Source organism: Bufo bufo, chromosome 1 (assembly GCF_905171765.1).
Source record: "Bufo bufo chromosome 1, aBufBuf1.1, whole genome shotgun sequence".
In the NCBI taxonomy this organism is placed as follows: Eukaryota; Metazoa; Chordata; class Amphibia; order Anura; family Bufonidae; genus Bufo; species Bufo bufo.
This window is the reverse complement of record NC_053389.1, coordinates 688,282,654-688,307,083: the sequence shown is the minus strand read 5'-3', so window position 1 is coordinate 688,307,083 and position 24,430 is coordinate 688,282,654. Positions and strand designations below refer to the sequence as shown.

The 24,430-nt window shown below is 47.4% G+C and overlaps 1 protein-coding gene across 3 annotated transcripts in view; it reads right to left on the bottom strand.

Annotated features, from left to right (window-relative positions):
- The window catches only part of DET1 (DET1 partner of COP1 E3 ubiquitin ligase), a 64,555-nt gene that overhangs the window by 22,912 nt on the left and 17,213 nt on the right, over nt 1–24,430 (bottom strand). For all 3 annotated transcript variants that reach the window (XM_040414171.1, XM_040414172.1, XM_040414173.1), the window contains exon 3: nt 5,656–5,846. In XM_040414171.1, coding sequence (XP_040270105.1) covers nt 5,656–5,846 — 191 coding nt within the window. The remainder of the gene's footprint in view (nt 1–5,655; nt 5,847–24,430) is intronic.

Genomic DNA, 24,430 nt, shown 5'->3' with positions numbered 1-24,430 from the left:
TTGATTTAATATCTATATGATGATTTTTTGGAAACACTATTGTGGATATAGGACAAATGGAAATATAGCGCTATGATATGAGAAATCATGAATATAAGAATGGCGCACTGTCATGTGGGGGATCTGTGGATGGCGCACTGTCATGTGGGGGATCTGTGGATGGCGCACTGTCATGTGGGGGATCTGTGGATGGCGCACTGTCATGTGGGGGATCTGTGGATGGCGCACTGTCATGTGGGGGATCTGTGGATGGCGCACTGTCATGTGGGGGATCTGTGGATGGCGCACTGTCATGTGGGGGATCTGTGGATGGCGCACTGTCATGTGGGGGATCTGTGGATGGCGCACTGTCATGTGGGGGATCTGTGGATGGCGCACTGTCATGTGGGGGATCTGTGGATGGCGCACTGTCATGTGGGGGATCTGTGGATGGCGCACTGTCATGTGGGGGATCTGTGGATGGCACTGCTATGGGGGATCTGTGGATGGCACTGCTATGGGGGATCTGTGGATGGCACTGCTATGGGGGATCTGTGGATGGCACTGCTATGGGGGATCTGTGGAAGGCACTGCTATGGGGGATCTGTGGATGGCACTGCTATGGGGGATCTGTGGATGGCACTGCTATGGGGGATCTGTGGATGGCACTGCTATGGGGGATCTGTGGAAGGCACTGCTATGGGGATCTGTGGAAGGCACTGCTATGGGGGATCTGTGGATGGCACTGTTATGGGGGATCTGTGGATGGCACTGCTATGGGGGATCTGTGGATGGCACTGCTATGGGGGATCTGTGGATGGCACTGCTATGGGGAATCTGTGGATGGCACTGCTATGGGGAATCTGTGGATGGCACTGCTATGGGGGATCTGTGGATGGCACTGCTATGGGGGATCTGTGGATGGCACTGCTATGGGGGATCTGTGGATGGCACTGCTATGGGGGATCTGTGGATGGCACTGCTATGGGGGATCTGTGGATGGCACTGCTATGGGGGATCTGTGGATGGCACTGCTATGGGGGATCTGTGGATGGCACTGCTATGGGGGATCTGTGGATGGCACTGCTATGGAGGATCTGTGGATGGCACTGCTATGGGGGATCTGTGGATGGCACTGCTATGGGGGATCTGTGGATGGCACTGCTATGGGGGATCTGTGGATGGCACTGCTATGGGGGATCTGTGGATGGCACTGCTATGGGGGATCTGTGGATGGCACTGCTATAGGGGATCTGTGGATGGCACTGTTATGGGGGGGGGGGGGAATCTGTGGATGACACTGCTATATATGTGTCATCCACAGATCCCCCAATACACCGGCCCTCCGCTTACCGCAGTATTTATAAATATTAATCCTTAACCTGGTAATAAGTTTAACTAAAGCTGAGCGGACAACAGCAGTAACGTCACTCACATGCTCCTCCCACTTTGCAGACGGAGGAGGCGCGCGACGTCAGTGAGTGACGTTACTGCTGCCGTCAGCTCTGCCTGCTATGGAAACTTGTTAGTAAGTGCAGTACTGATACAGGGGAGAGCGCAGCTTTAGTTAAACTTATTAACAGGTTAAGGATTAATGTCTAGAAATACTGCGGTGAGCGGCGGGGCCCCGCCCCAAGTTTAAGACTCCAGCCCCTCCTCTCTCCCCGCTCATACATCGCAGGCTGCGATGCTGCAGCATTGCAGACTGCGATGTAAAATGGAAGCATTCGCCCCATAAGACGCAGGGACATTTTCCCCCCACTTTTGGGGGGGGGGGGGGGGGGAGTGCGTCTTATGGGGCGAAACATACGGTAATCATGATAGAGTATCATTCTGGCTAAAATTTTATATATAAAGCTGAGTGTATGTGTGTGTGTGTGTGTGTGTGTGTATGTCCGCTAAAGGAATCCGCACCGTCGCATTTACAATCACGAAATTTGGCACACAGGTACATCAGGTGTCCGGGAAGGTTTTAGACCAGGTCTCAGATCTCTAGAACGTAGAGATATTCCCAAAAAATGCATTAGCCAATAGAAGCTTGGTCACATGAAGCTCGCAGGTCCTCCAGCCTACACATACACACAGTTTTACTCCAGGTTTCCATAACAACCCAGCTATTTATCTTCACTGTTGAAGGAGAGCTTTAAAGGAAATCTGTCACCAGGATAATTGCTTTTGAAGTAAAGCCATGGCCTAATAGCACTTAGTACCTTATTTCCAGATGTGCCTTTGTATCAGCAATAGATGTTTTTATCCTCTGAAAATCCAGTTTATTTGGTATGCAAATGAGCCAGTAAGGTGCCCAGAGGGGTGTCACTCTTGCAGGAAGGAGCCCAGACACGCCCCCTGCCACAATGTGTCCACCCTCAAAAGACAAACTTAAAACCCCGCCACCAGGTCCTGCTAAGCCACACCCCTGATCTAGTTAGGCCTCGCTCCCACTCCTCAGCCGACGGGAATTGAAAAAATGAAGGTAAAAATCAACTTCTGTCAGCTGCAGGGATGGGAGGGACCGTGACTTTCTCCCTGCAGCTCACTCTCAGACACAGTGCTGCAGTATTAGTGTGAGCTGTTCAAAAGGACACTCCCCCGATCCATTTAGGCCATGCCCCCTCCAACTCCACAGCCGACAGAGATCGAAAAAATGAAGTTAAAAAATCAACTTCTAGGTACCGCTAAGCCACGCCCCAATATGGTTAGGCCATGCCCCCTACCACTCCTCAGCCGACAGGGATTGAAAAAATGAAGTTAAAAATCAACTTCTGTCAGGGGTGGGAGGGACGGTGACTTTCTACATGCAGCTCACGCTCAGACACAGTGCTGCTGTCTGAGAGTGAGCTGTTCAAAAGGACATCCCTGTGTCCATCCAGGCCCTGCGCCAGACAGAGGACAGGGAGTCTGAAAGCCAGACTGTCCGGCCTAAAACTGGACCTCTGGCCACCCTAGGGGCAGGCTGCTGTGGAGGTCACAGTTAAGGGGATGGTCCGCTATGGAGGTCAGTGTTAAGGGGCAGATTGCTGTAAAGGGCACTGTTAAGTGGACGGGCCCCTGTGGCGGTCACTGTCAAGGGGGTGGTGTGCTGTGAAACTCACTGTTAAAGGGGAAGGCTGCTGTAAAAGGTCAAAGTTAAGGGGGTGGGCTACTGTGGAGGTTCAATTTTAAGGGACGGGGCACCTACTGTGGAGGTCCAATTTTAAGGGGCGGGGCACTGTGGGGGTCAGTGTTAAGGGGTGGGGGGCTGTGGAGGTCACTGTTAAGGGGGCGGGGTGCTGTAGAGGTCACTGTTATAGTGGATAGTGTTGATATCTTTTAACGACACACACAAACATTAAATTGATTAAATATACCCGAGCGAAGCCGGGTCCTTCAGCTAGTATATCATAAAGTAAAGAAGTGGAGCAATATTGAAGAATCCATCTAAGTATAGTTCAACTCAGGCATGCCCAGAACTAATGTAGTAGAGCAGAAACTCAAAGTTTTTGAGGATGCGCAGAAGCGCTAAAGCCAGAGAAGATATTCTAAGTTCTTGAGCATGTGCTGTAATGTGAAGTGTGGGAGCTGTAGCTCTAAGTTCCTGAGCATGCGCTGTAATGTGAAGAGTTGAAGCCATAGCTCTAAGTTCTGGAGCATGCGCAGTGAGCGCACGGCAATGTAAATCGTTCCAAGTCCACGGACATGTGCAGGACTTGGTAAAGCTAACGCGAGAAGTAGGGACGAACTCTGAAGGAGGAGGTAAATAGGGGAGGAGAAACAACGCATCGGCTCCAATAGGAGCGTAAATAAGAAACAATAACTATGTACAAACCATGTCACTGTACCTGATAAGACAATGGCGATGACATCATAGCAGTAGGCTATAAAGGATCCGTGCCATGTCTATCAAATGCTCACTGCCAGATCCCCTGAAAACGCCAGAGCAGCTGGCGAAACATGTCGAGGGGGCAGTGTTGAGGGACTTTTAGCACAGCAGTGACGCCAGCATATTAAGGAGGAAATGACTAGCAATAAGTGGTAGGAAGAATATAAAATGAGAACAAGAATCAGGAGCTAAGCGCGCGGCTACCAGATTCTTACCACATTTTTACAGCACTAAGGATCACAGTGCTGGAGTATAATAATATAAGACTAGTAACAATGCGGAGACACAACTGATAATTTTAAAGGAAATAGATTAATGGTCAAGGAAGGGATTTAACATTTAGCACAATAAAAGTTAAGTTTTATTAAAGTGAAAATAGGCACATGTTAAAATAGGGCAAATTAATAGTCAGTAGACCAATTGTAAAAATAGTGTTAAGTGCCTTTACATGTGTCGGGGTCCAAATTATGTAGAAAAAAGGGGAGGGAAGGGGGGCGCGCTGAGCTTGACTTCAAGCGAGAAAGCCACTACCCACTTGACTTTAAGAACCTACTTTACATACGACCTGCAGGGGATTAAAAGTCCTTTTTCAGCGATCATTCACATCTGACATCTAAGACAAAAACATCTTTAGAAACATGATGACAACATCTATAAGATAATGCTTGTGGTTTATGGTGCATTTTGTAGCTGTCAGGTTCCCTTTAAACAACAGGTCATTTTCTGATGAAATCCATTCACACTTCTGCAATTCTGTTCGGCATTTTGCGTAACGGAATGGCGGACCCATTCATTTCTATGGGGCCACACTATGTGCTGTCCGGATCCGGAAATGTGGATCCGCATCCACACTTCCGGGTCCGCAATTCCGTTCCCGAAAAAAATAGAACATGTCCTCTTCTTGTCCGCAAATGCAGACAAGATTAGGTATTTTCTATTACAGTGCCAGCGATGTGCGGTCTGCAAAATGCGGAACGCACATTGCCGGTGTCCATGTTTTGCAGATCCGCAAAACACATACGGATGTGTGAATGGACCCTTAAAGAGACCAGCCCTCTATGGAGACTTACTGTAAGCACTCCATGGTATAGACATTTATTGGCAATGCTCAATGGGAAAAAAATAAATAAAAATACTCAAAGAGGTATCTCCGAAGGAAAGAGAACTGGTTCACTAGCACCACCTTATAAAGGTGGCTCCCTATGAATCACAATCCGACTCGGATTTTGACTCATAGGGAGCCACTTCCACAAGGTGGGACTAGCGAGGTGGATCTCTGTCTATGGGAAATACCTCTTTGCATATGTGCATTAAAGGCTATGCACACCTTTGTGGCATTTTTTATTATTGCATTGTACTTATTTTGAGCTACAAATCATTTTTTCAGTTGATCATTATTAAAACTATGAAATCCTTGTTTGTGTACAGAGTTGAGATGCTGTAGTAGCAGCCTGTGGGTTTTCTGTCTTTTCCGCCACCTGGGGAGCCGACGGTCTCCTTATCTCAGACATTATAAACACTCATTATAGCTCAGTTCTTATCTTACTGATACGGCTGTCGCTTAAATAAGTGTTTAGGATCTCTTAGTAGTTTAAAGATAAGGTTTATTAGATGATCTGCAAAAAGTGAAAGTACCAGTCACACAGTTAGAAAAACTGCTAACCCTTTGCGACAGAATGGCTCAATATTTAATAAAGGCCAATTGAAAATATTATTTTTAGCCAAAAATGAGTAAAATGCAATCGTAAACAAAAATTGCCTCCAAAGGTGTACCTAGGCTTTAAGCAAAGACCAAAAGACAAATTGGCGCATCTCACCGCCGCTGGATCTGTCTGGCAAAGTTGTTGCTGGAGGCAGAGCAGGGGAACTGCACGGCTTCACTGTGAAGGGTAGCATTCCGGAAAAGGTCACAGAAGTTTTCAAAAAGCTCTAGCAGCTCATTGGATGTGTTCTCAAAGACCGCAATAACTTCAGTGGTAACCATATTATACACCACAAAGAAGGAAGGCTGAAAAGAAACAAAACAAGACCAGTATGAAACATCCAGAAATAATCATTTACCACACCTTGCATACAGATTATAACATGCAACATTTTTCGCACCTTTGTAGCTTCCAGCAGCCAGGTACTGACAAAGGACCCATAGAAATGAATGGGTTTGTGCGCTATCTGCAAAAAAGTGTGAATCGGACACAGATGCAAAATATGTCATCAGTGTGCTGTCTGCATCTGTGTGCCTGTTCCGCAAAAAATAGAACACTATGGACCCACTGAAGTAAAAAAAAAAAATGCATGCAATGCAGAAGTGATCCGTGTTTTGCAGACTGTAAAATGGATTTGGTCTGGTGCATGAATCCTAAACCCAGCACTTTTGGCAGGACTAGACAACCATCTAGTGTTTATGGGGTACAAGGGAGTTACGGAAACAGCTTTCCACAGCTGACTGTTTCTGTAACTCAGTTCATCCCTGGCTGTAGCATATGAGGAGTATTCCAATCTGAGCACATATCACCATGCAGAATATCTGTCTTCATAAAGGGTAGAGCGAGAGTTTGAGAAAAAAATATCTCCTTTTGTAATATTGTTTGCTCTTTTTTATACAATGTTAGAATTTATTGATTTTGCACTGAATGAATGAATTTCGCTCTTTGCCTTGTTCCCTTGAGATTCCATTATGTTTCCCAACTTGGTTACATGTGTAGGCATACACATTTTTCACTCACCAAATTGTCCTGCAAACAGTCTTCACTCACCGTGTTTTTTCCCCCCCTAAAATGCTAAAAGTCGCTAAGAGCTTTTAATGTGTACTCTGGTTCATATGATTGAAGGACAAAATGGTAGGGAGGGCATGAAGCAAATTACGGTAACAGCTTTAACACAACCAAAGTGGTTTACAAAGTCCAATTGCTGACTTTTGGCTTTCCCTTTAACATTTAAGACCTGAATCCTTTGAACAATTATGTTGAAAAACTAAAGTGACTATATATTTTTTTTATAATAAGTGTAATTTTAAATAAAGACAACTTCTTACATGAATATATTAGGGACATTTACGTTTTTACAAAACAGTCGTGTTCTCGCCACTCAAACATAAACTGGTAATACAGTATCAGTTTTTTTTTTTTCGATTTGCTCATGCTTAAAGGGAACCTGTCACCTCCCAAAACCATCCCAAGCCGCCAGCAGTTACCTGCGTGTAGCCAGCAGTGTGTTTCTGATGATGCAGTGCTCCAGACTAAAAAAAATACCTAGAAGCCATTGGCTCCTGAACTGAAAAATTTAGGAGCCAAATTAAATTTTTAGTCGCCAAATCAAAACTGAATCAAAATTTTGGTATCGTGACAACGCTACGCCGATCAGATTGGCGTAGGGTTGTTTCGATACCAAAATTTTGATTCGCTTTCGTCACCAAAAAAAGCCGTGTGCATTTCGCATTTTATGAAACGTTCGGCCCATAATAGAACAGTCCTATGCTATTTTTTGGGGTGACAAGGTGACAAAAAAATGGCAAATGCTCACCGCACAGGAGATATTTTTTAATAATTTAATAGTTTGGACTTTTCTGACACAGCGCTATGTAATATGTTTATTTATTTATTGTTTATATGTAAAATTGGGAAAGGGGGGATTTAAACTTAATATTTTAGGGTACTTTCACATTAGCGTTTTTCATTTCCGGCATAGAGTTCTGTCACAGGGGCTCTATACCGGAAAAGAACTGATCGGGCATATCCCCATGCATTCTGAATGGAGAGTAATCCGTTCAGTTTGCATCAGGATGTCTTCAGGTCAGTCATTTTGACTGATCAGGCAAAAGATAAAACTGCAGCATGCTACGGTTTTATCTCCGGCGAAAAAAACTGAAGATTTGCCTGAATGCCGGATCCGTCATTTTTCCCCATAGGAATGTATTAGTGCCGGATCCGGCATTCAAAATACCGCAATGCAGGATCCGTCCTTCCGGTTGAACCGTGCGATTTTCACGCATGGTTGCTAGGATGAAAGTCTATTCACTGTATTATTTTCCCTTATAACAGGGTTATAAGGGAAAATAATAGCATTCTTTAATACAGAATGCTTAGTAGAAGGTCAATATAATAAACATTATATACACCCCAGTATAATAAACATTGGTGGCGCATTGCGCCCCCCCAACACCCCAGTATAATAAACATTGGTGGCACAGTGCGCCCCCCCAACACCCCATTATAATAAACATTGGTGGCGCAGTGGGCAGTGCCAATGAGGGTTTAAAAAAAATAATAATAATAATAATAATTAACTCACCTCCTCCAATTGTTCTTTCTTCAGGACCTGTCAAAGGACCTGTGGTGACATCACTGTGCTCATCACATGATACATCACCATGGTAATGGACCATGTGATGGAGCTCAGTGGCGTCACCACAGGTCCTGAAGAAAGAACAGGAGACCGGCAGCTACGCGATCAATTGGAGCAGGTGAGTTAATATTATTATTATTTTTTTCTAACCTTCATTGGCACTGCCCACTACGCCACCAATGTTTATTATACTGGGGTGTTGGGGGCGCACTGAGCCACCAATGTTTATTATACTGGGGTGTTGGGGGGCACACTGAGCCACCAATGTTTATTATACTGGGGTGTTGGGGGGGGGGGGCGCACTGAGCCACCAATGTTTATTATACTGGGGTGTTGGGGGGGGGGGGCGCACTGAGCCACCAATGAAGATAACTGACCTGTTAATACAAATACAGGAGGCGGGTGCCGGAATCAAATAAGCTGCACCCGACCTCTATGACAGGGAGCTGCGATCTGCTGCAGTTAACCCCTCAGGTGCAGCTCCCTGTCATAGAGGTCGGGTGCCGGCTATTTGATTCCAGCACCCGCCTCCTGTATTTGTATTAACAGGTCAGTTATCTTCATTGGTGGCGCAGTGGCCACAGCCCCTCCACCTCCTCCTCCCGTCTCTTCTTATTGGCGGCGGCGGCAGCAGCACAGGGGGGAGGGAGAGACTCCTTCTCTTCGCTGCTGAATAGAACATCGGCGGCAGGGCAGAGAACTATAAGCTCCTGTGCCCCGCCGCTCTATTCAACTGCAGAGCTGCGGCGGCGGCTCTAGTCATAAATGGCGACAAAACTAAATAGTCTTGTCGCCATTTGTAAATTCTAAGTCGCATTGGCGACCATTTTTGTCGCCATCTGGAGCCCTGTGATGCCTTTCTTCCTGAAGGCAGATGGAGCAAAAGTACTGAAAACGTTGTTTTATCCCCTGCAAGCGCGCTTCTCCACACATGCTTGTAATGAAGGGGGCAGCGGCCTCCTTGCTTCAAGTCACAGTAACCACGCCCCCTTTCCTGCCCCTTCGCTGTGACTGACAGCGCGTTAATACAGAGAGTTTGGCAAAGCCAGCCGAACTGGCAGCTGTCAGTCACAGCGAAGGGGCAGGGAAGGGGGCGTGGTTACTGTGACTTGAAGCAAGGAGGCCGCTGCCCCCTTGACTTCAAGCATGTGTGGAGAAGTGCGTCGGGCAGGGGATATGTTTTCAGTACTTTTACTGCATCTGTCTTCAGGAAGAAAGGCATTGTCAGAAACACACTGCTGGCTACACGCAGGTACTGCTGGTGGCTTGGGATGGTTTTGGGAGGTGACAGGTTCCCTTTAAAGGGGTATTCCCATCTCAGACAATGGGGGAACATTGCTAGGATATGCCCCCATTGTCTGATAGGTGAGGGTCCCAGAGGTGAGACCCACACCTATCTCGTAAACTGAGCCGAAAAAGTGAAGGAGGGCACACCACACTTGCATGCCCACCGCTTCTATTTACTTCAATGGAGCGAGGCGGCGCATGTGCAGTGCGCCCTCCACCACTCTGCCAGCTCAGTTTATGCGATAGGTGCTAAGACCTGCACCTATCAGACAATGGGGGCATATCCTAGCAATGTGCCCCCATTGTCTGAGAAGGGAATACCCCTTTACAGGGGGTGTCTGACTTAAGTAAGTAGGAAAAAGGTTTTCAATATTTATGGCCAATGTTTCGGTCCTTCCCAGACCTTGTTCACGGCCTACAAAACATGATATACATTTACACAATTAATATAAAAACTAAAACTTACAGTAATGAAAACCAAAAAAAGCCAGAAAACAAAAATAAAGCAAAAAATAAAATAACAATTGATCTTATATAAACACGAACGACTATTGGGCATACAGCATAGGGTAATTAAGATGCATAATCAGTCAAAACTACAGTGTCATAAAAATGTAAGGAAACAAACCACATATATATCCATTAACAAGAAAAAGATGGATAGAGCATGTATAGGTAAATAAGTAGGAATATGCTGAGTCCACCTGTATCGCTAACCTTTTCCTATAAATTTGGGATATCTTCCCATCACTGAGCACCAAAGTTTATTTATATGTGGAGTGCCAGCCATCTGGTCGTTGACTTCAGTAAGTGGCATTTATCATGTAGAGAAAGTTAATATAAGTCACTTACTAATGTATTGTTATTATCCATATTGCTTCCTGGATTCATTTTTCCATCACATTATACACTGCTTGTTTCCATGGTTACGACCACCCTGCAATCCATCAGTGGTGGACGTGCTTGTACACTATAGGAAAAAGCACTAGTCTATGTGCGCTCCCATGGTCCCGGCCACCGGAGAGGCTGACTTTTTCTCCTATAGTGTGCAAGCATGACCACCACTGCTGGATTGCAGAGTGGTCTGTAACCATGGAAACGAGCAGTGTATAATGAGATGGAAAAATGAATCCAGCCAGCAGAGGAAGCAATATGGACATTCACAACACATTAGTAAGTGCCTTGTATTAACTTTCTCTACATGATAAATGCCACTTACTGAAGTGAGATAACCCATTTAAGGTTTCTGTAGGGATTGTTCAATCAAGCTTTTCTGTAGATTTCAAATCAAGAATAGCGCAGTTTGTAGCATCAAAAAACTGCAACCCCAACAGAAGTCAATGGGCTCACCGCAACAAATCCGACATCGCTGCCCTGGCTCCATTATAAAAAGAAGACACAATGCTGGTGTGCCCAGAACATAAAGTAATAACGTTAACACCGTCAGGACCTGAAAATCCATCATACATTGCTAAGAATTTTGCTATTTTATGTGTCAATATTCAGCTGAACTATTTCTCTGTAACACAATCCCGTCAAGGTTTTTTAGGTTTTGATATTACGGTTTTCACTGTGTGCAAATAATGAGATGACGTCATTAGAATTAAATAAGTTTGTATCGTTTTTATTTTGCTGTTCTACTTTTAAAAAAAAAACATTTATTTTTGCATCACCATTTTCTGACAGAACTGTTTTATTCCATTGGTACCATTTTTGGGGTACGTACGACTTTTTGATCATATACATGATAATGGGTAAAGGGGTTAAAAGAGGGCTTGAGATGAGAACAGTTATAGAAAGGAGCAATTCTTCACAAAATTTCTTGAGAATTTTACACATAGCAATCAATGGGTGCAATTGAGAAATGACAGGATGTAGCCTAAATCCTGAATATCTTAAACAACCACGGGCGAATCTAAATTCCACTCGGTCACGAGGGGAATAAAGAAAACAAAAAGGGGTGGGGGGCGCACAATAGGATAGTATGTTCAATACAAAATGAATTGATTGAAAGATAAAAGGTGCTCGCCTTTTAGGGTTGTACTAGAAATAGGCACAACTCTATTGTGGACTTGTAGGTATATAGACCCTTAACCTGACCTTTCCTACAAATCCTGAATATGGGACTGACCATATGCGAAGGCCGCAACAAAACAAAATGCGAAAAAAGTGAAGTCATCTGAAGACTTTCTGAATGCATTGCAAACGTCCGAGTCTCCCTAGACCCAGAAAAGCTTTGCAAATTACAACAGTCCATAATCAATCTTAGGGCTCATGCACACAAACGTATTTTCACTTCGTATCCATTCTATTTTTTTTGCGGACCGTATGCGGAACCATTCATTTCAATGGGTCCGCAAAAAAAAAAAAATGGAAGTTACTCTGTGTGCATTCCGTTTCCATATGTCCGTTGAGGAACAAAAAGAACATGTCCTATTATTGTGCGCATTACGGACAAGGATAGGACTGTTCTATTAGGGGCTAGCTGTTCCGCTTCGCAAAATACGGAATGCACACGGACATCATCTGTATTTTTTGTGGATCCGTTTTTTGCAGAACGCAAAATACATGCAGTCGATGCGACACAAGGCAGCCCGATGCCGTGCAGAGGCTGCCCAATGCCTTGCACGGCATCGGGAACTGCCTTCTACAGGAGCCGTACACACATGTACAAGCTTCAGATTCATCCAAAAGTAGTCAAATCCGAATCTACCAACACTAGACTACATCAAAACATGGATGTTTACAAAAAAATGTTTTATGAAAACTCTGACTTTTTAGGAAGCTGGAAGCAAACAAGGACTACAAGTAGCAGCACATTGGTTTATACACAAACACACATGCAGACATTGAAAACATAAATAGATCTGAATTATGTCACAGCTATACTTGCTATATGAAAATTAGAAGCTCTTTAAATAGATTTTTTTTTTAAATCAAAATTGTCGGGGCCCATCTACCAGCGACGAGGTGGCTTCCACCAGTTAGAAACTACACTAAAAAAAACTTGCTTCTCCTGGGATTTTGGCCTTCAAATTTCAGGGCAATGTAGAATTCAGCTTCATGGTACTCGGATTAGAAGCACCGAGCATCCTTTAAGATCTGGTTTTGGTGCACCTTGATTGTCAGCTAATATAACAGGTTCCGTAGTGAGCTACTTAGTATGCAATTCCCGAAAAAACTAACATTTATGGATCTGTAAAACATAGGACCATTATGTCCAAGTTATGAAGCATAAGATGTCTTGTTGCACAGATGTAATATGGCTTTGTATTGTATGGATCACATATGAGGCGGTGAGCGGGAAGGCCGAAGTTACGCTGTAGCACAGACAGGCGAGCAGCAGCAGGATGTGAACGCCGGAAGTGCGCACAGACGGCCCGCACTTTATGCAGCAGCTCTGACATGTCGGGGTAGTTGTGAATGAACTTCTGCACCACCAAATTCAGCACATGCGCCAGACAAGGGATGTGCGTCAAACCGGCTAGTCCCAGAGCTGCAACGAGATTTCGCCCATTATCGCACACCACCAGGCCGGGCTTGAGGCTCATCGGCTCATTGTTCAATACCCCGCCACAACTCCTGCGCGGTGTGGGGCCTGTCCCCCAAACATATGAGTTTCAGAATGGCCTGCTGACGTTTACCCCGGGCTGTGCTGAAGTTGGTGGTGAAGGTGTGTGGCTGACTGGATGAGCAGGTGGAAGAAGAGGAGGAGGAAGCCGAGTATTAGGAGGAGGCTACAGGATGCAAAGAATGTTGCCCTGCGATCCTTGGCGGCGGAAGGACGTGCGCCAAAGAGCTCTCCGCCTGGGGCCCAGCCGCCACTACATTTACCCAGTGTGCAGTTAGGGAGATATAGCGTCCCTGGCCGTGCTCACTGGTCCACGTATCTGTGGTTAGGTGGACCTTGCCACAGATGGCGTTGCGCAGTGCACACTTGATTTTATCCGATACTTGGTTGTGCAGGGAGGGCACGGCTCTCCTGGAGAAGTAGTGGAGGCTGGGAACGACGTACTGTGGGACAGCAAGCAACATGAGCTGTTTGAAGCTGTCCTTCTCCACCAGCCTGAATGACAGCATTTCATAGGCCAGTAGTTTAGAAATGCTGGCATTCAGGGCCAGGGATCGAGGGTGGCTAGGTGGGAATTTAAGCTTTCTCTCAAATGTTTGTGAGATGGAGAGCTGAACGCTGCCGTGTGACATGGTTGAGATGCTTGGTGACGCAGGTGGTGGTGTTGGTGGTACATCCCATGTTTGCTGGGCTGCAGGTGCCAACGTTCCTCCAGAGGTGGAGGAAGAGGCCGAGGCGGCAGCAGCAGAAGAGGCCGAGGCGGCAGCAGCAGAAGAGGTAGCAGGGGGAGCCTGAGTGACTTCCTTGTTTTTAAGGTGTTTACTCCACTGCAGTTCATGCTTTGCATGCAGATTGTGCTAAGGTTCGTTCTGTTAATGCCTCGCTTCAGGCTCTGATGGCACAGCGTGCAAACCACTCGGGTCTTGTCGTCAGCACATTGTTTGAAGAACTGCCACGCCAGGGAACTCCTTGAAGCTGCCTTTGCGGTGCTCGGTCCCAGGTGGCGGTGGCCAGTAGCAGGCGAACTCTCTTGGCGGCGGGTGTTCTGCTTTTGCCCCCTGCTCCCTCTTTTGCTACGCTGTTGGCTCGGTCTCACCACTGCCTCTTCCTCTGAACTCTGAAAGTCTGTGGGACGACCTTTATTCCATGTTGGGTCTAGGACCTCATCGTCCCCTGCATCGTCTTCCACCCAGTCTTCCTCCCTGACCTCCTGTTCAGTCTGCACACTGCAGAAAGACGCATCAGTTGGCACCTGTGTTTCGTCATCATCAGAGACGTGCTGAGGTGGTATTCCCATGTCCTCATCATTAGGAAACATAAGTGGTTGTGCGTCAGTGCATTCTATGTCTTCCACCGCTGGGGAAGGGCTAGGTGGATGCCCTTGGGAAACCCTGCCAGCAGAGTCTTCAAACAGCATAAGAGATTGCTGCATAAGTTGAGGCTCAGACAGTTTCCCTGATATGCATGGGGGTGATGTGACAGACTGATGGGCTTGGTTTTCAGGCACCATCTGTGCGCTTTCTGCAGAAGACTGGGTGGGAGATAATGTGAACGTGCTGGATCCACTGTCGGCCACCCAATTGACTAATGCCTGTACCTGCTCAGGCCTTACCATCCTTAGAACGGCACTGGGCCCCACCAAATATCGCTGTAAATTCTGGCGGCTACTGGGACCTGAGGTATTTTTTATTTTATTTTTTTTTTACAGGCACCTAACACTATCTGGCTATCTATTTAGGTACCGTATTACACTAATACAGGCACAGCAGTAACCACAGATTTAGCTGAATATAAATTGTAGGCCTAGTATTTAGGTATCCCTTTTACGGACAGAATTAGACTTGGAAATGCCCGGTAGCGTGTGAAGTTATTGAGGATTACCCTATCAGCACCTTCAATGCAATATACCCTTTTATGGATAGATTTAAACTTGGTCTGCTACAGCAGAAACCACTGATTTAGGGAATTGCTAATTTGGGAATTGTATTTCAACCCAGAAAAAAATATATCCTTTGCCAGACAGCAGACAGTATTACAATTGGCTAGCCACAGCTGAAACACCAGATTTAGGGTACTGCTATTTTGGCAATTGTATTTCACCCCTCAATAAAATAGCAAGCACAGCCAAGCCCCTGATTTAGGATATAGCAAAAAAAAAAAAAAACACTATTGATGGTTAAATGGACTTGGTGGCAGCTTGGACAAAATGGCCGCCGATCACCCCAGAAAAAAGTGACTGAAAAACGCTCTGGGCAGCCTTAAAACAGTGAGCAATTGAATAGCAGAGGTTGTATGATACACAGCTGTATATCGATCACTTCAGTAAATAAATCCCTGCCTAATCTGGCCCTAACAGCAGCAGCTGCATCCTCTCCCTACACTGATCAGAGCAGAGTGACGTGCGGCGTTACGTGACTCCAGCTTAAATAGAGGCTGGGTCACATGCTGCACTGGCCAATCACAGCCATGCCAATAGTAGGCATGGCTGTGATGGCGTCTTGGGGCAAGTAGTATGACGCTTGTTGATTGCCTGCTTTGCAGCCTTTCAAAAAGCGCTAAGAAAGCGCCGAAAACCGAACCTGGACTTTTACGTAAATGTTCGGGTCCGTGTCACGAACACCCCAAAATTCGGTACGAACCCGAACTATACAGTTCAGGTTCGCTCATCCCTAGCGAGAAGTAATGGATATCACTCGCCAGCTACCACAATAATGGATATATATACAGGAAGAAGAGGTAGCGTATTATAAGACTTAACGTTTAATAAATATTCAGATAAAAAGTACGGACATAACACATAATATCAAAAAAGTGTGCACACCACAAACAACATAATTACCAAACAAAGACAATCACCATGGGAAACCACAGTAGTATGGTTACACCCATGTGAACAAGGTAACACAATACCCCAACACAGGTATAAATTCCACAGAAAAGAATAAACGGGAACAGTCTTACCGGTGGGTGACAGACATCTGGGTGTAGTGGCGCAGTCCCAGAAGCCAGTGTTACTTGTGGGGTAGGGTCCAGATGAGACTCACTGTCCCTAAAAATCCCCACCAGGCCTATAGAGCCCTATGGCCCGGCTAGGGGCCGCACGTCCAGGAGCTAACCTCGGGGGGTACACAGCAATTTAATTCACTACGCGTTTCATCGCCAAATTAAAGCCCCGGACTCATCAGGGGATCAAGGGCTAGCAATGAATGGGAGGGAGTGTGTCCTCATTGATTGGTGTCACATACACACAATCCTTATTCTAATAAGTAAAATATTGGAGCAATAACCTAAGACCAAGAGGGGACCTAATAAGGGCTGTTGGACAGCGTGCGGCTAATAGAAAACAGACCCTAATCCCTGGTAATGGGGGTCCATTGGTCCTGGTGACTGCAAGAAGGGGCAACGTGTGGCGATTCCCTATGCACGTGTGGCGGCAGTCGGCTTGTATCGCCGTCCACAATTTAAATGTGCGTACTGACGCGCGCACGGCCCGCCCCCCCGGGGCATGAGTTATGGTGACGTCATTATCCCGTCACAGACAGCCTGAGAGGAAGTGTGTGGGGGCACGGCTATCGCTGACGCGCTAGTGATGCCGTGTTGAAGGCGGCTAATCAGCGCGTCACTGGATGAAGGGGCGGTTACTCCAACAGGAGTGTGCGCATCCCATCGGGCATAGAGGAGACTTAGAGAGGCCGGCTACACTTACAGGCGGCGACAAGCCCTATACATACAGAGACTAGAGAAATGTTATTAACAAGGTGCAACATATTTATTAGTGTGCTGATGGTGCCAAGTTAGCGGCAGCAAATCAGCGCATTGCGTTCCATAGAACATAGAAAAAGCTTTGGGTCGCTGGCTTCACTTCATAGGCGGCGGCGAACACAGATAATGCAACTAAAAAGATAATTATTCCAAGCTGTGCTAAAACACAGACACGATAGACAGTGCTCCAGACAACAAAAAAAATGACCAGGAGCCATTGGCTCCTAAACTAAAAAATTTAGGAGCCAAATTCAATTTTTTAGTCGCCAAATTTAAAATGCATATCATTTTTAAAAAAGGACTTTGAGAAGATGAGACGCAGGTCCCAGTAGTGAGCCAGCACTACATATAGGAGAATACAGCACCACATCAGGGCTCCAGATGGCGACCAAAATGGTCGCCAATGCGACTTAGAATTTACAAATGGCGACAAGACTTTTTAGTCTTGTCGCCATTTGCGACTAGACCCGCCGCCGCAGCTCTGCTCAATACAGCGGCGGCACAGGAGATGATCGTTCTCAGCAGCGCAGGAGGAGTCTCTCCCTCCCCCCTGTGCTGCTGCTGCCGCCGCCTCCACCAATAAGAAGAGACGGGAGGAGGAGGGGAGGGGCTGTGGCCACTGCGCCACCAATGAAGATAACTGACCTGTAATACAAATACAGGAGGCGGGTGCCGGAATCAAATAGCCGACACCCGACCTCTATGACAGGGAGCTGCGATCAGCTGCAGTTGAGTTAACCCTTCAGGTGCGGTACCTGAGGGGTTAATTGTAGCTGATCGCAGCCCCCTGTCACAAAGGTCGGGTGCCGGCTATTTGATACCGGCACCCGCCTCCTGTATTTGTATAAGAAACGTTGGTGGCACAGTGCGCCCCCCCCCAGTATAAGAAACGTTGGTGGCACAGTGCGCCCCCCCCCCCCCCCAGTATAAGAAACGTTGGTGGCACAGTGCGCCCCCCCCCCCTTCCCCAGTATAAGAAACGTTGGTGGCACAGTGCGCCCCCCCCCCCAGTATAATAAACATTGGTGGCTCAGTGGGAAGTGCCAATGAGGGTTAAAAATAATAAAAGAAAATTTACTCACCTCCTCCAGTTGATCCGTAGCTGCCGGTCACCTGTACTTACTTCTTTCTTCAGGACCTGTGGTGACGTCACTGAGCTCATCACATGGCCCATTACCATGGTGATGGATCATGTGATGAGCACAGTGATGTCACCACAGGTCCTGAAGAAAGAAGTAAGTACAGGAGACCGGCAGCTACGGATCAACTGGAGGAGGTGAGTAAATTATTTTTTTATTTTTTAACCCTTATTGGCACTTCCCACTGCGCCACCAATGTTTATTATATTGGGGGGGGGAGGGGCACACTGCGCCACCAATGTTTATTATATTGGGGTGATGGGGGGGCACACTGCGCCCCCAATGTTTATTATATTGGGGTGATGGGGGGGCGCACTGCGCCACCAATGTTTATTATATGGGGGGGCGCACTGCGCCACCAATGTTTATTATATGGGGGGGGTGCACTGCGCCACCAATGTTTATTATATTGGGGTGATGGGGGGGCGCACTGCGCCACCAATGTTTATTATACTGGAGTGTTGGGGGGGGCACACTGCGCCACCAATGTTTATTATATGGGGGGGGGCGCACTGCGCCACCAATGTTTATTATATTGAGGGGGGGCGCACTGCGCCACCAATGTTTATTATATTGGGGTGATGGGGGGGCGCACTGCGCCACCAATGTTTATTATATGGGGGGGCGCACTGCGCCACCAATGTTTATTATATGGGGGGGGGCGCACTGCGCCACCAATGTTTATTATATTGGGGTGATGGGGGGGCGCACTGCGCCACCAATGTTTATTATACTGGAGTGTTGGGGGGGGCACACTGCGCCACCAATGTTTATTATATGGGGGGGGCGCACTGCGCCACCAATGTTTATTATATTGGGGTGATGGGGGGGCACACTGCGCCACCAATGTTTATTATATGGGGGGGCGCACTGCGCCACCAATGTTTATTATATTGGGGTGATGGGGGGGCACACTGCGCCACCAATGTTTATTATATGGGGGGGCGCACTGCGCCACCAATGTTTATTATATTGGGGTGATGGGGGGCGCACTGCGCCACCAATGTTTATTATACTGGCGTGTTGGGGGGCGCACTGCGCCACCAATGTTTATTATACTGGAGTGTTGGGGGGGCACTGCGCCACCAATGTTTATTATACTGGAGTGTTGGGGGGGCACACTGCGCCACCAATGTTTATTATATTGGGGTGGTGGGGGGGGGCGCACTGCGCCACCAATGTTTATTATATTGGGGTGATGGGGGGGCGCACTGCGCCACCAATGTTTATTATACTGGAGTGTTGGGGGGGGCACACTGCGCCACCAATGTTTATTATATGGGGGGGGCGCACTGCGCCACCAATGTTTATTATATTGAGGGGGGGCGCACTGCGCCACCAATGTTTATTATATTGGGGTGATGGGGGGCGCACTGCGCCACCAATGTTTATTATATGGGGGGGGGCGCACTGCGCCACCAATGTTTATTATATTGGGGTGATGGGGGGGCGCACTGCGCCACCAATGTTTATTATACTGGAGTGTTGGGGGGGGCACACTGCGCCACCAATGTTTATTATATGGGGGGGGCGCACTGCGCCACCAATGTTTATTATATTGGGGTGATGGGGGGGCACACTGCGCCACCAATGTTTATTATATGGGGGGGGCGCACTGCGCCACCAATGTTTATTATATTGGGGTGATGGGGGGGCACACTGCGCCACCAATGTTTATTATATGGGGGGGCGCACTGCGCCACCAATGTTTATTATATTGGGGTGATGGGGGGGCGCACTGCGCCACCAATGTTTATTATACTGGCGTGTTGGGGGGCGCACTGCGCCACCAATGTTTATTATACTGGAGTGTTGGGGGGGCACTGCGCCACCAATGTTTATTATACTGGAGTGTTGGGGGGGCACACTGCGCCACCAATGTTTATTATATTGGGGTGTTGGGGGGGGCGCACTGCGCCACCAATGTTTATTATATTGACCTTCTACTTAGCAGTCTGTATTCAGAATGCTATTATTTCCCCTTATAACCATGTTATAAGGGAAAATAATAATCATCGGGTCTCCATCCCAATCATCTCCTAGCAACCGTGCGTGAAAATCGCACCGCATCCGCACTTGCTTGCGATTTTCACGCAGCCCCATTAACTTCTATGGGGCCTGCGTTGCGTGAAAAACGCAGAATATAGAGCATGCTGCGATTCTCACGCAACGCACAAGTGATGTGTGAAAATCACCGCTCATGTGCACAGCCCCATAGAAGTGAATGGGTCCGGATTTAGTGCGGGTGCATTCCAGTATTTTGAATGCCGGATCCAGCACTAATACATTCCTATGGGGAAAAATGCTGGATCCGGCATTCAGGCAAGTCTTCAGTTTTTTTCGCCGGAGATAAAACCGTAGCATGCTGTGGTTTTATCTTTTGCCTGATCAGTCAAAATGACTGAACTGAAGACGTCCTGATGCATCCTGAACGGATTACTCTCCATTCAGAATGCATGGGGATATGCCCGATCAGTTCTTTTCCGGTATAGAGCCCCTGTGACGGAACTCTATGCCGGAAAAGAAAAACGCTAATGTGAAAGTACCCTAAAATATTAAGTTTAAATCCCCCCTTTCCCAATTTTACATATAAAATATATAAACATTAAATAAACATATTACATAGCGCTGCGTCCGAAAAGTCCAAACTATTAAATTATTAATAAGTATCTCCTATGCGGTGAGCATTCGCCATTTTTTAGTCACCTTGTCACCCCAAAAAATAGCATAGGACTGTTCTATTATGGGCCGAACGTTTCATAAAATGCTAAATGCATGCAGCTTTTTTTGGTGTTTTTTTTTTTTTTTTTTTTTGCGCGGTATTGAGTATCGCAATACTTTTTTATGGTGACGAAAGCGAATCAAAATTTTGGTTTCAAAACAACCCTACGCCGATCTGATCAGCGTAGCGTTGTCACGATAGCAAAATTTTGATTCAGTTTCGATTTGGCGACTAAAAATTTGATTTGGCTCCTAAATTTTTCAGTTCAGGAGCCAATGGCTACTAGGTATTTTTTTTAGTCTGGAGCACTGCACATACCTCTCACATCCAGGGACATTTTCTGGGGGACAAGGTGACTAAAAATGGCGAATTGCGTGGTTTAGAGGTTTTTTTTCTGTTACGGCCTTCACCGAGCGGAAATATTTTTTTATATTTTAATAGCTCACACTTTTTGGGACATGGCGATATGTAATATGTTTATTCTTTATTGTTTGTAAATTTTATATGTAAAACTGGGAAGGGGGCCATTTAAACTTTTAGTATTTTTTTTTTTTTTTTTTTTTTTTTTTTTTTATTTACTTTTTATTTAATAACCATTTCTTCCCTTAGGGACTAGAACCTGGATCTTTTTACACCCTTGTGCTATTCACCCTGATAGATCTCTATCAGGGTGAATAGTATCTTACACTCTCTCTGCTGCCCTGGGCTTTGTGCACACAGCAGCAGGGAGCTGGACATGGCAGCCAAGGCTTCAGTAGCGTCCTGGCTGCCATGGTAATGATCTGAGCCCCAGCAGTGTAATCTGCCACTGCCACCAATGAACGGGATGGGACCCTGTGGCCACCATGTAACAATGGGGGGGGGGGGCGACGACTTGTGGGGGGGGGGGGAGGCTTTGGGAGAGCGCACTGCACCACCAATGAAGAATATGAACTTATCAGCAGGCTGCATAGAGCGGCGCCCAGGGATCTAAGTGCACTTACTATTATTCCTGGGCGCCGCTCCGTTCACCCTCTGTGGCCCCCGGTATTTTCAGCATTCAGAGGAAGGAGGAGGAGGAGACGCCAGTGTCTCTCCTTCTCCCTGACAGCAGCGCTGTCCAATCACAGCGCAGAGCTCAGAGCCAGGGAGGTTTTTTTCTCCCTGGCTCTGAGCTCTGCGCTCTGATTGGACAGCGCTGCTGTCAGGGAGAAGGAGAGACACTGGCATCTCCTCCTCCTCCTCCTTCCTCTGAATGCTGAAAATACCGGGGGCCACAGCGGACGAACGGAGCGGCGCCCAGGAATAATAGTAAGTGCACTTAGATCCCTGGGCGCCGCTCTATGCAGCCTGCTGATAAGTTCATATTCTTTGGACTAGGGATCGACCGATTATCGGTTTGGCCGATATTATCGGCCGATATTGAGGATTTTGAACGTTATCGGTATCGGCATCTATTTTGCCGATATACCGATAACGTATTGGGAACACAGAACGCGCTGCTCTCAGCGCGTTCTGTGTTCCCTCCGCAGCACAGGGGAGAAGGAAGCAGTGTCTCCTCCCCCTGTGATGCTGCTGCCGCTGCCTCCAATGACAGGACGGAAGACAAGAGGAGGGGAGGGGCTGTGGCCGCTGCGCCACCAATGAAGATGAGTCTTTCATTGATTCAAATACAGGAGGCGGGAGCTGGCTGCAGAATCACATAGCCGGCTCCCGACCTCTATGAACGGCAGCTGCGGTCCGCGGTAGTTAACCTCTTAGGTGCCGCGGATCGCAGCTACCGCTCATAGAGGTCGGGAGCCGGCTATGTGATTCTGCAGCCAGCTCCCGCCTCCTGTATGTGAAAGAGAGGTATCTTCATTGGTGGCGCAGTGCGCAGTGCGCCCCCCCCCCCTCAAGCCCCCTAGTATTAATCATTGGTGGCGCAGTGCGCCCCCTCCAAGCCCCCCAGCATTAAAGGGAATCTGTCACTAGCAATGTTTAAAAAAGTACCTAAATATGAAAACTACTAACGCCTCCATGTTTAGCTGAATCGCCTCCCAGAGGCGCGGCTAAGTCCTCAACATTCACACCCCCCCCTCCCCCTCCCTCCTCAGCGCCGCGCTCTGCGAACACCCGATCCTCCTCTCGTCGGCGTCCCAAATCCCGCGCAGGCGCAGTGCCGGCGATTGCCTGCGCTCTGATAATACGGCTGAGGGCAACAGCTTCAACATCGTCACTGGGCTCGGCGCATGCCCAGTGACGATGTTGAAGCTGTTGCCCTCAGCCGTATTATCAGAGCGCAGGCAATCGCCGGCACTGCGCCTGCGCGGGATTTGGGACGCCGACGAGAGGAGGATCGGGTGTTCGCAGAGCACGGCGCTGAGGAGGAGGAGGGGGGGTGTTGAGGACTTAGCCGCGCCTCTGGGAGGCGATTCAGCTAAACATGGAGGCGTTAGTAGTTTTCATATTTAGGCGGGCACGGCACTTCAGAGGGGCGTTCCTGGGCACCGTGGAGAAAGAAAAACGCCCCTCTGGGCTCCTTACAGCGTCATTTGCATATCCTAAGAATCGATTTTTAGAAGAAAGGACAAGACTGACATGGAAAAGAAGAACACAGATGGAAAAAAGGTACTTTATTAAACATGGATCCATGAAAAAAAATTTTTTAAACATTGCTAGTGACAGATTCCCTTTAATCATTGGTGGCGCAGTGCGCCCCCCACCCCAATAGTAAAAACATTGGTGGCGCAGTGCGCCCCCCCCCCCTCAAGCCCCCTAGTATTAGTCATTGGTGGCGCAGTGCGCCCCCCACCCCCATCCCAATAGTAAAAACATTGGTGGCGCAGTGCGCCCCCCCCCCCCCCCCCGTTCTAATCATTGGTGGCAGTGGCCACAGGATCCCCTCTCCCCTGCTCCTCCGATCGGAGCCCCAGCAGTGTAAGCCTGGGGCTCCGATCGGTTACCATGGCAGCCAGGACGCTATTGAAGCCCCGGCTGCCATAGTCAGCTCCATGCTGCTGTGTGCACAGAGCAGCAGGGCAGCAGGGAGAGTGCGAGATCCTATTCACTCTGATAGAGATCTATCAGGGTGAATGGGACAAGGGTTCTAGTCCCTAAGGGGGCTAAAAGTTAGTAAAAAAAAAAACACAAAAATATTAAGTATAAATGAAAAAGATTTACAAAAAAAATAAAATAATAATACACGTTAACAATAAACATTAATTTTCAGCAGATTTGTGTAGGAAAATTTTTTTTCCCCTCAAAAATAAAAATACCCAGAATATCGGTATAAATTATCGGCTATCGGCCTGAAAGTTGACAAATTATCGGTATCGGTCCTAAAAAATCAATATCGGTCGATCCCTACTTTGGACCCATGAAAGGTCCTCTTTGACTCCTTTATACAAGTGTCTGCAGCGGTATCACAGACCCGGCACCCGGCCTCAATAACAGGGCATGCGATCTGGGGCACCTGAGGGGTTAATGGCCGCGGATCGCATGCCCTGTTATTGAGGCCGGGTCTGTGATACCGCTGCCGACACTTATGTTTTACATTCATTGGTGGCGCAGTGGCGACAGCTCCTCCCCTCCTCCTCCCTGCTATATCCCCATTGGTGGTAGTGGCGGCCGCGTCACAGTGGAGAGGGAGGGGCTCCTTCCTTCTCCACTGTGCAGTGTGCTACTGCGCAGGATCGCGGCGGTACAGTCGCAAATGGCGACAAGACTAAAAAGTCTTGTCGCCATCTGCAAATTTTAAGACGCATTGGCGACCGTTTTGGTCGCCATCTGGAGCCCTGATAGATGTAGCA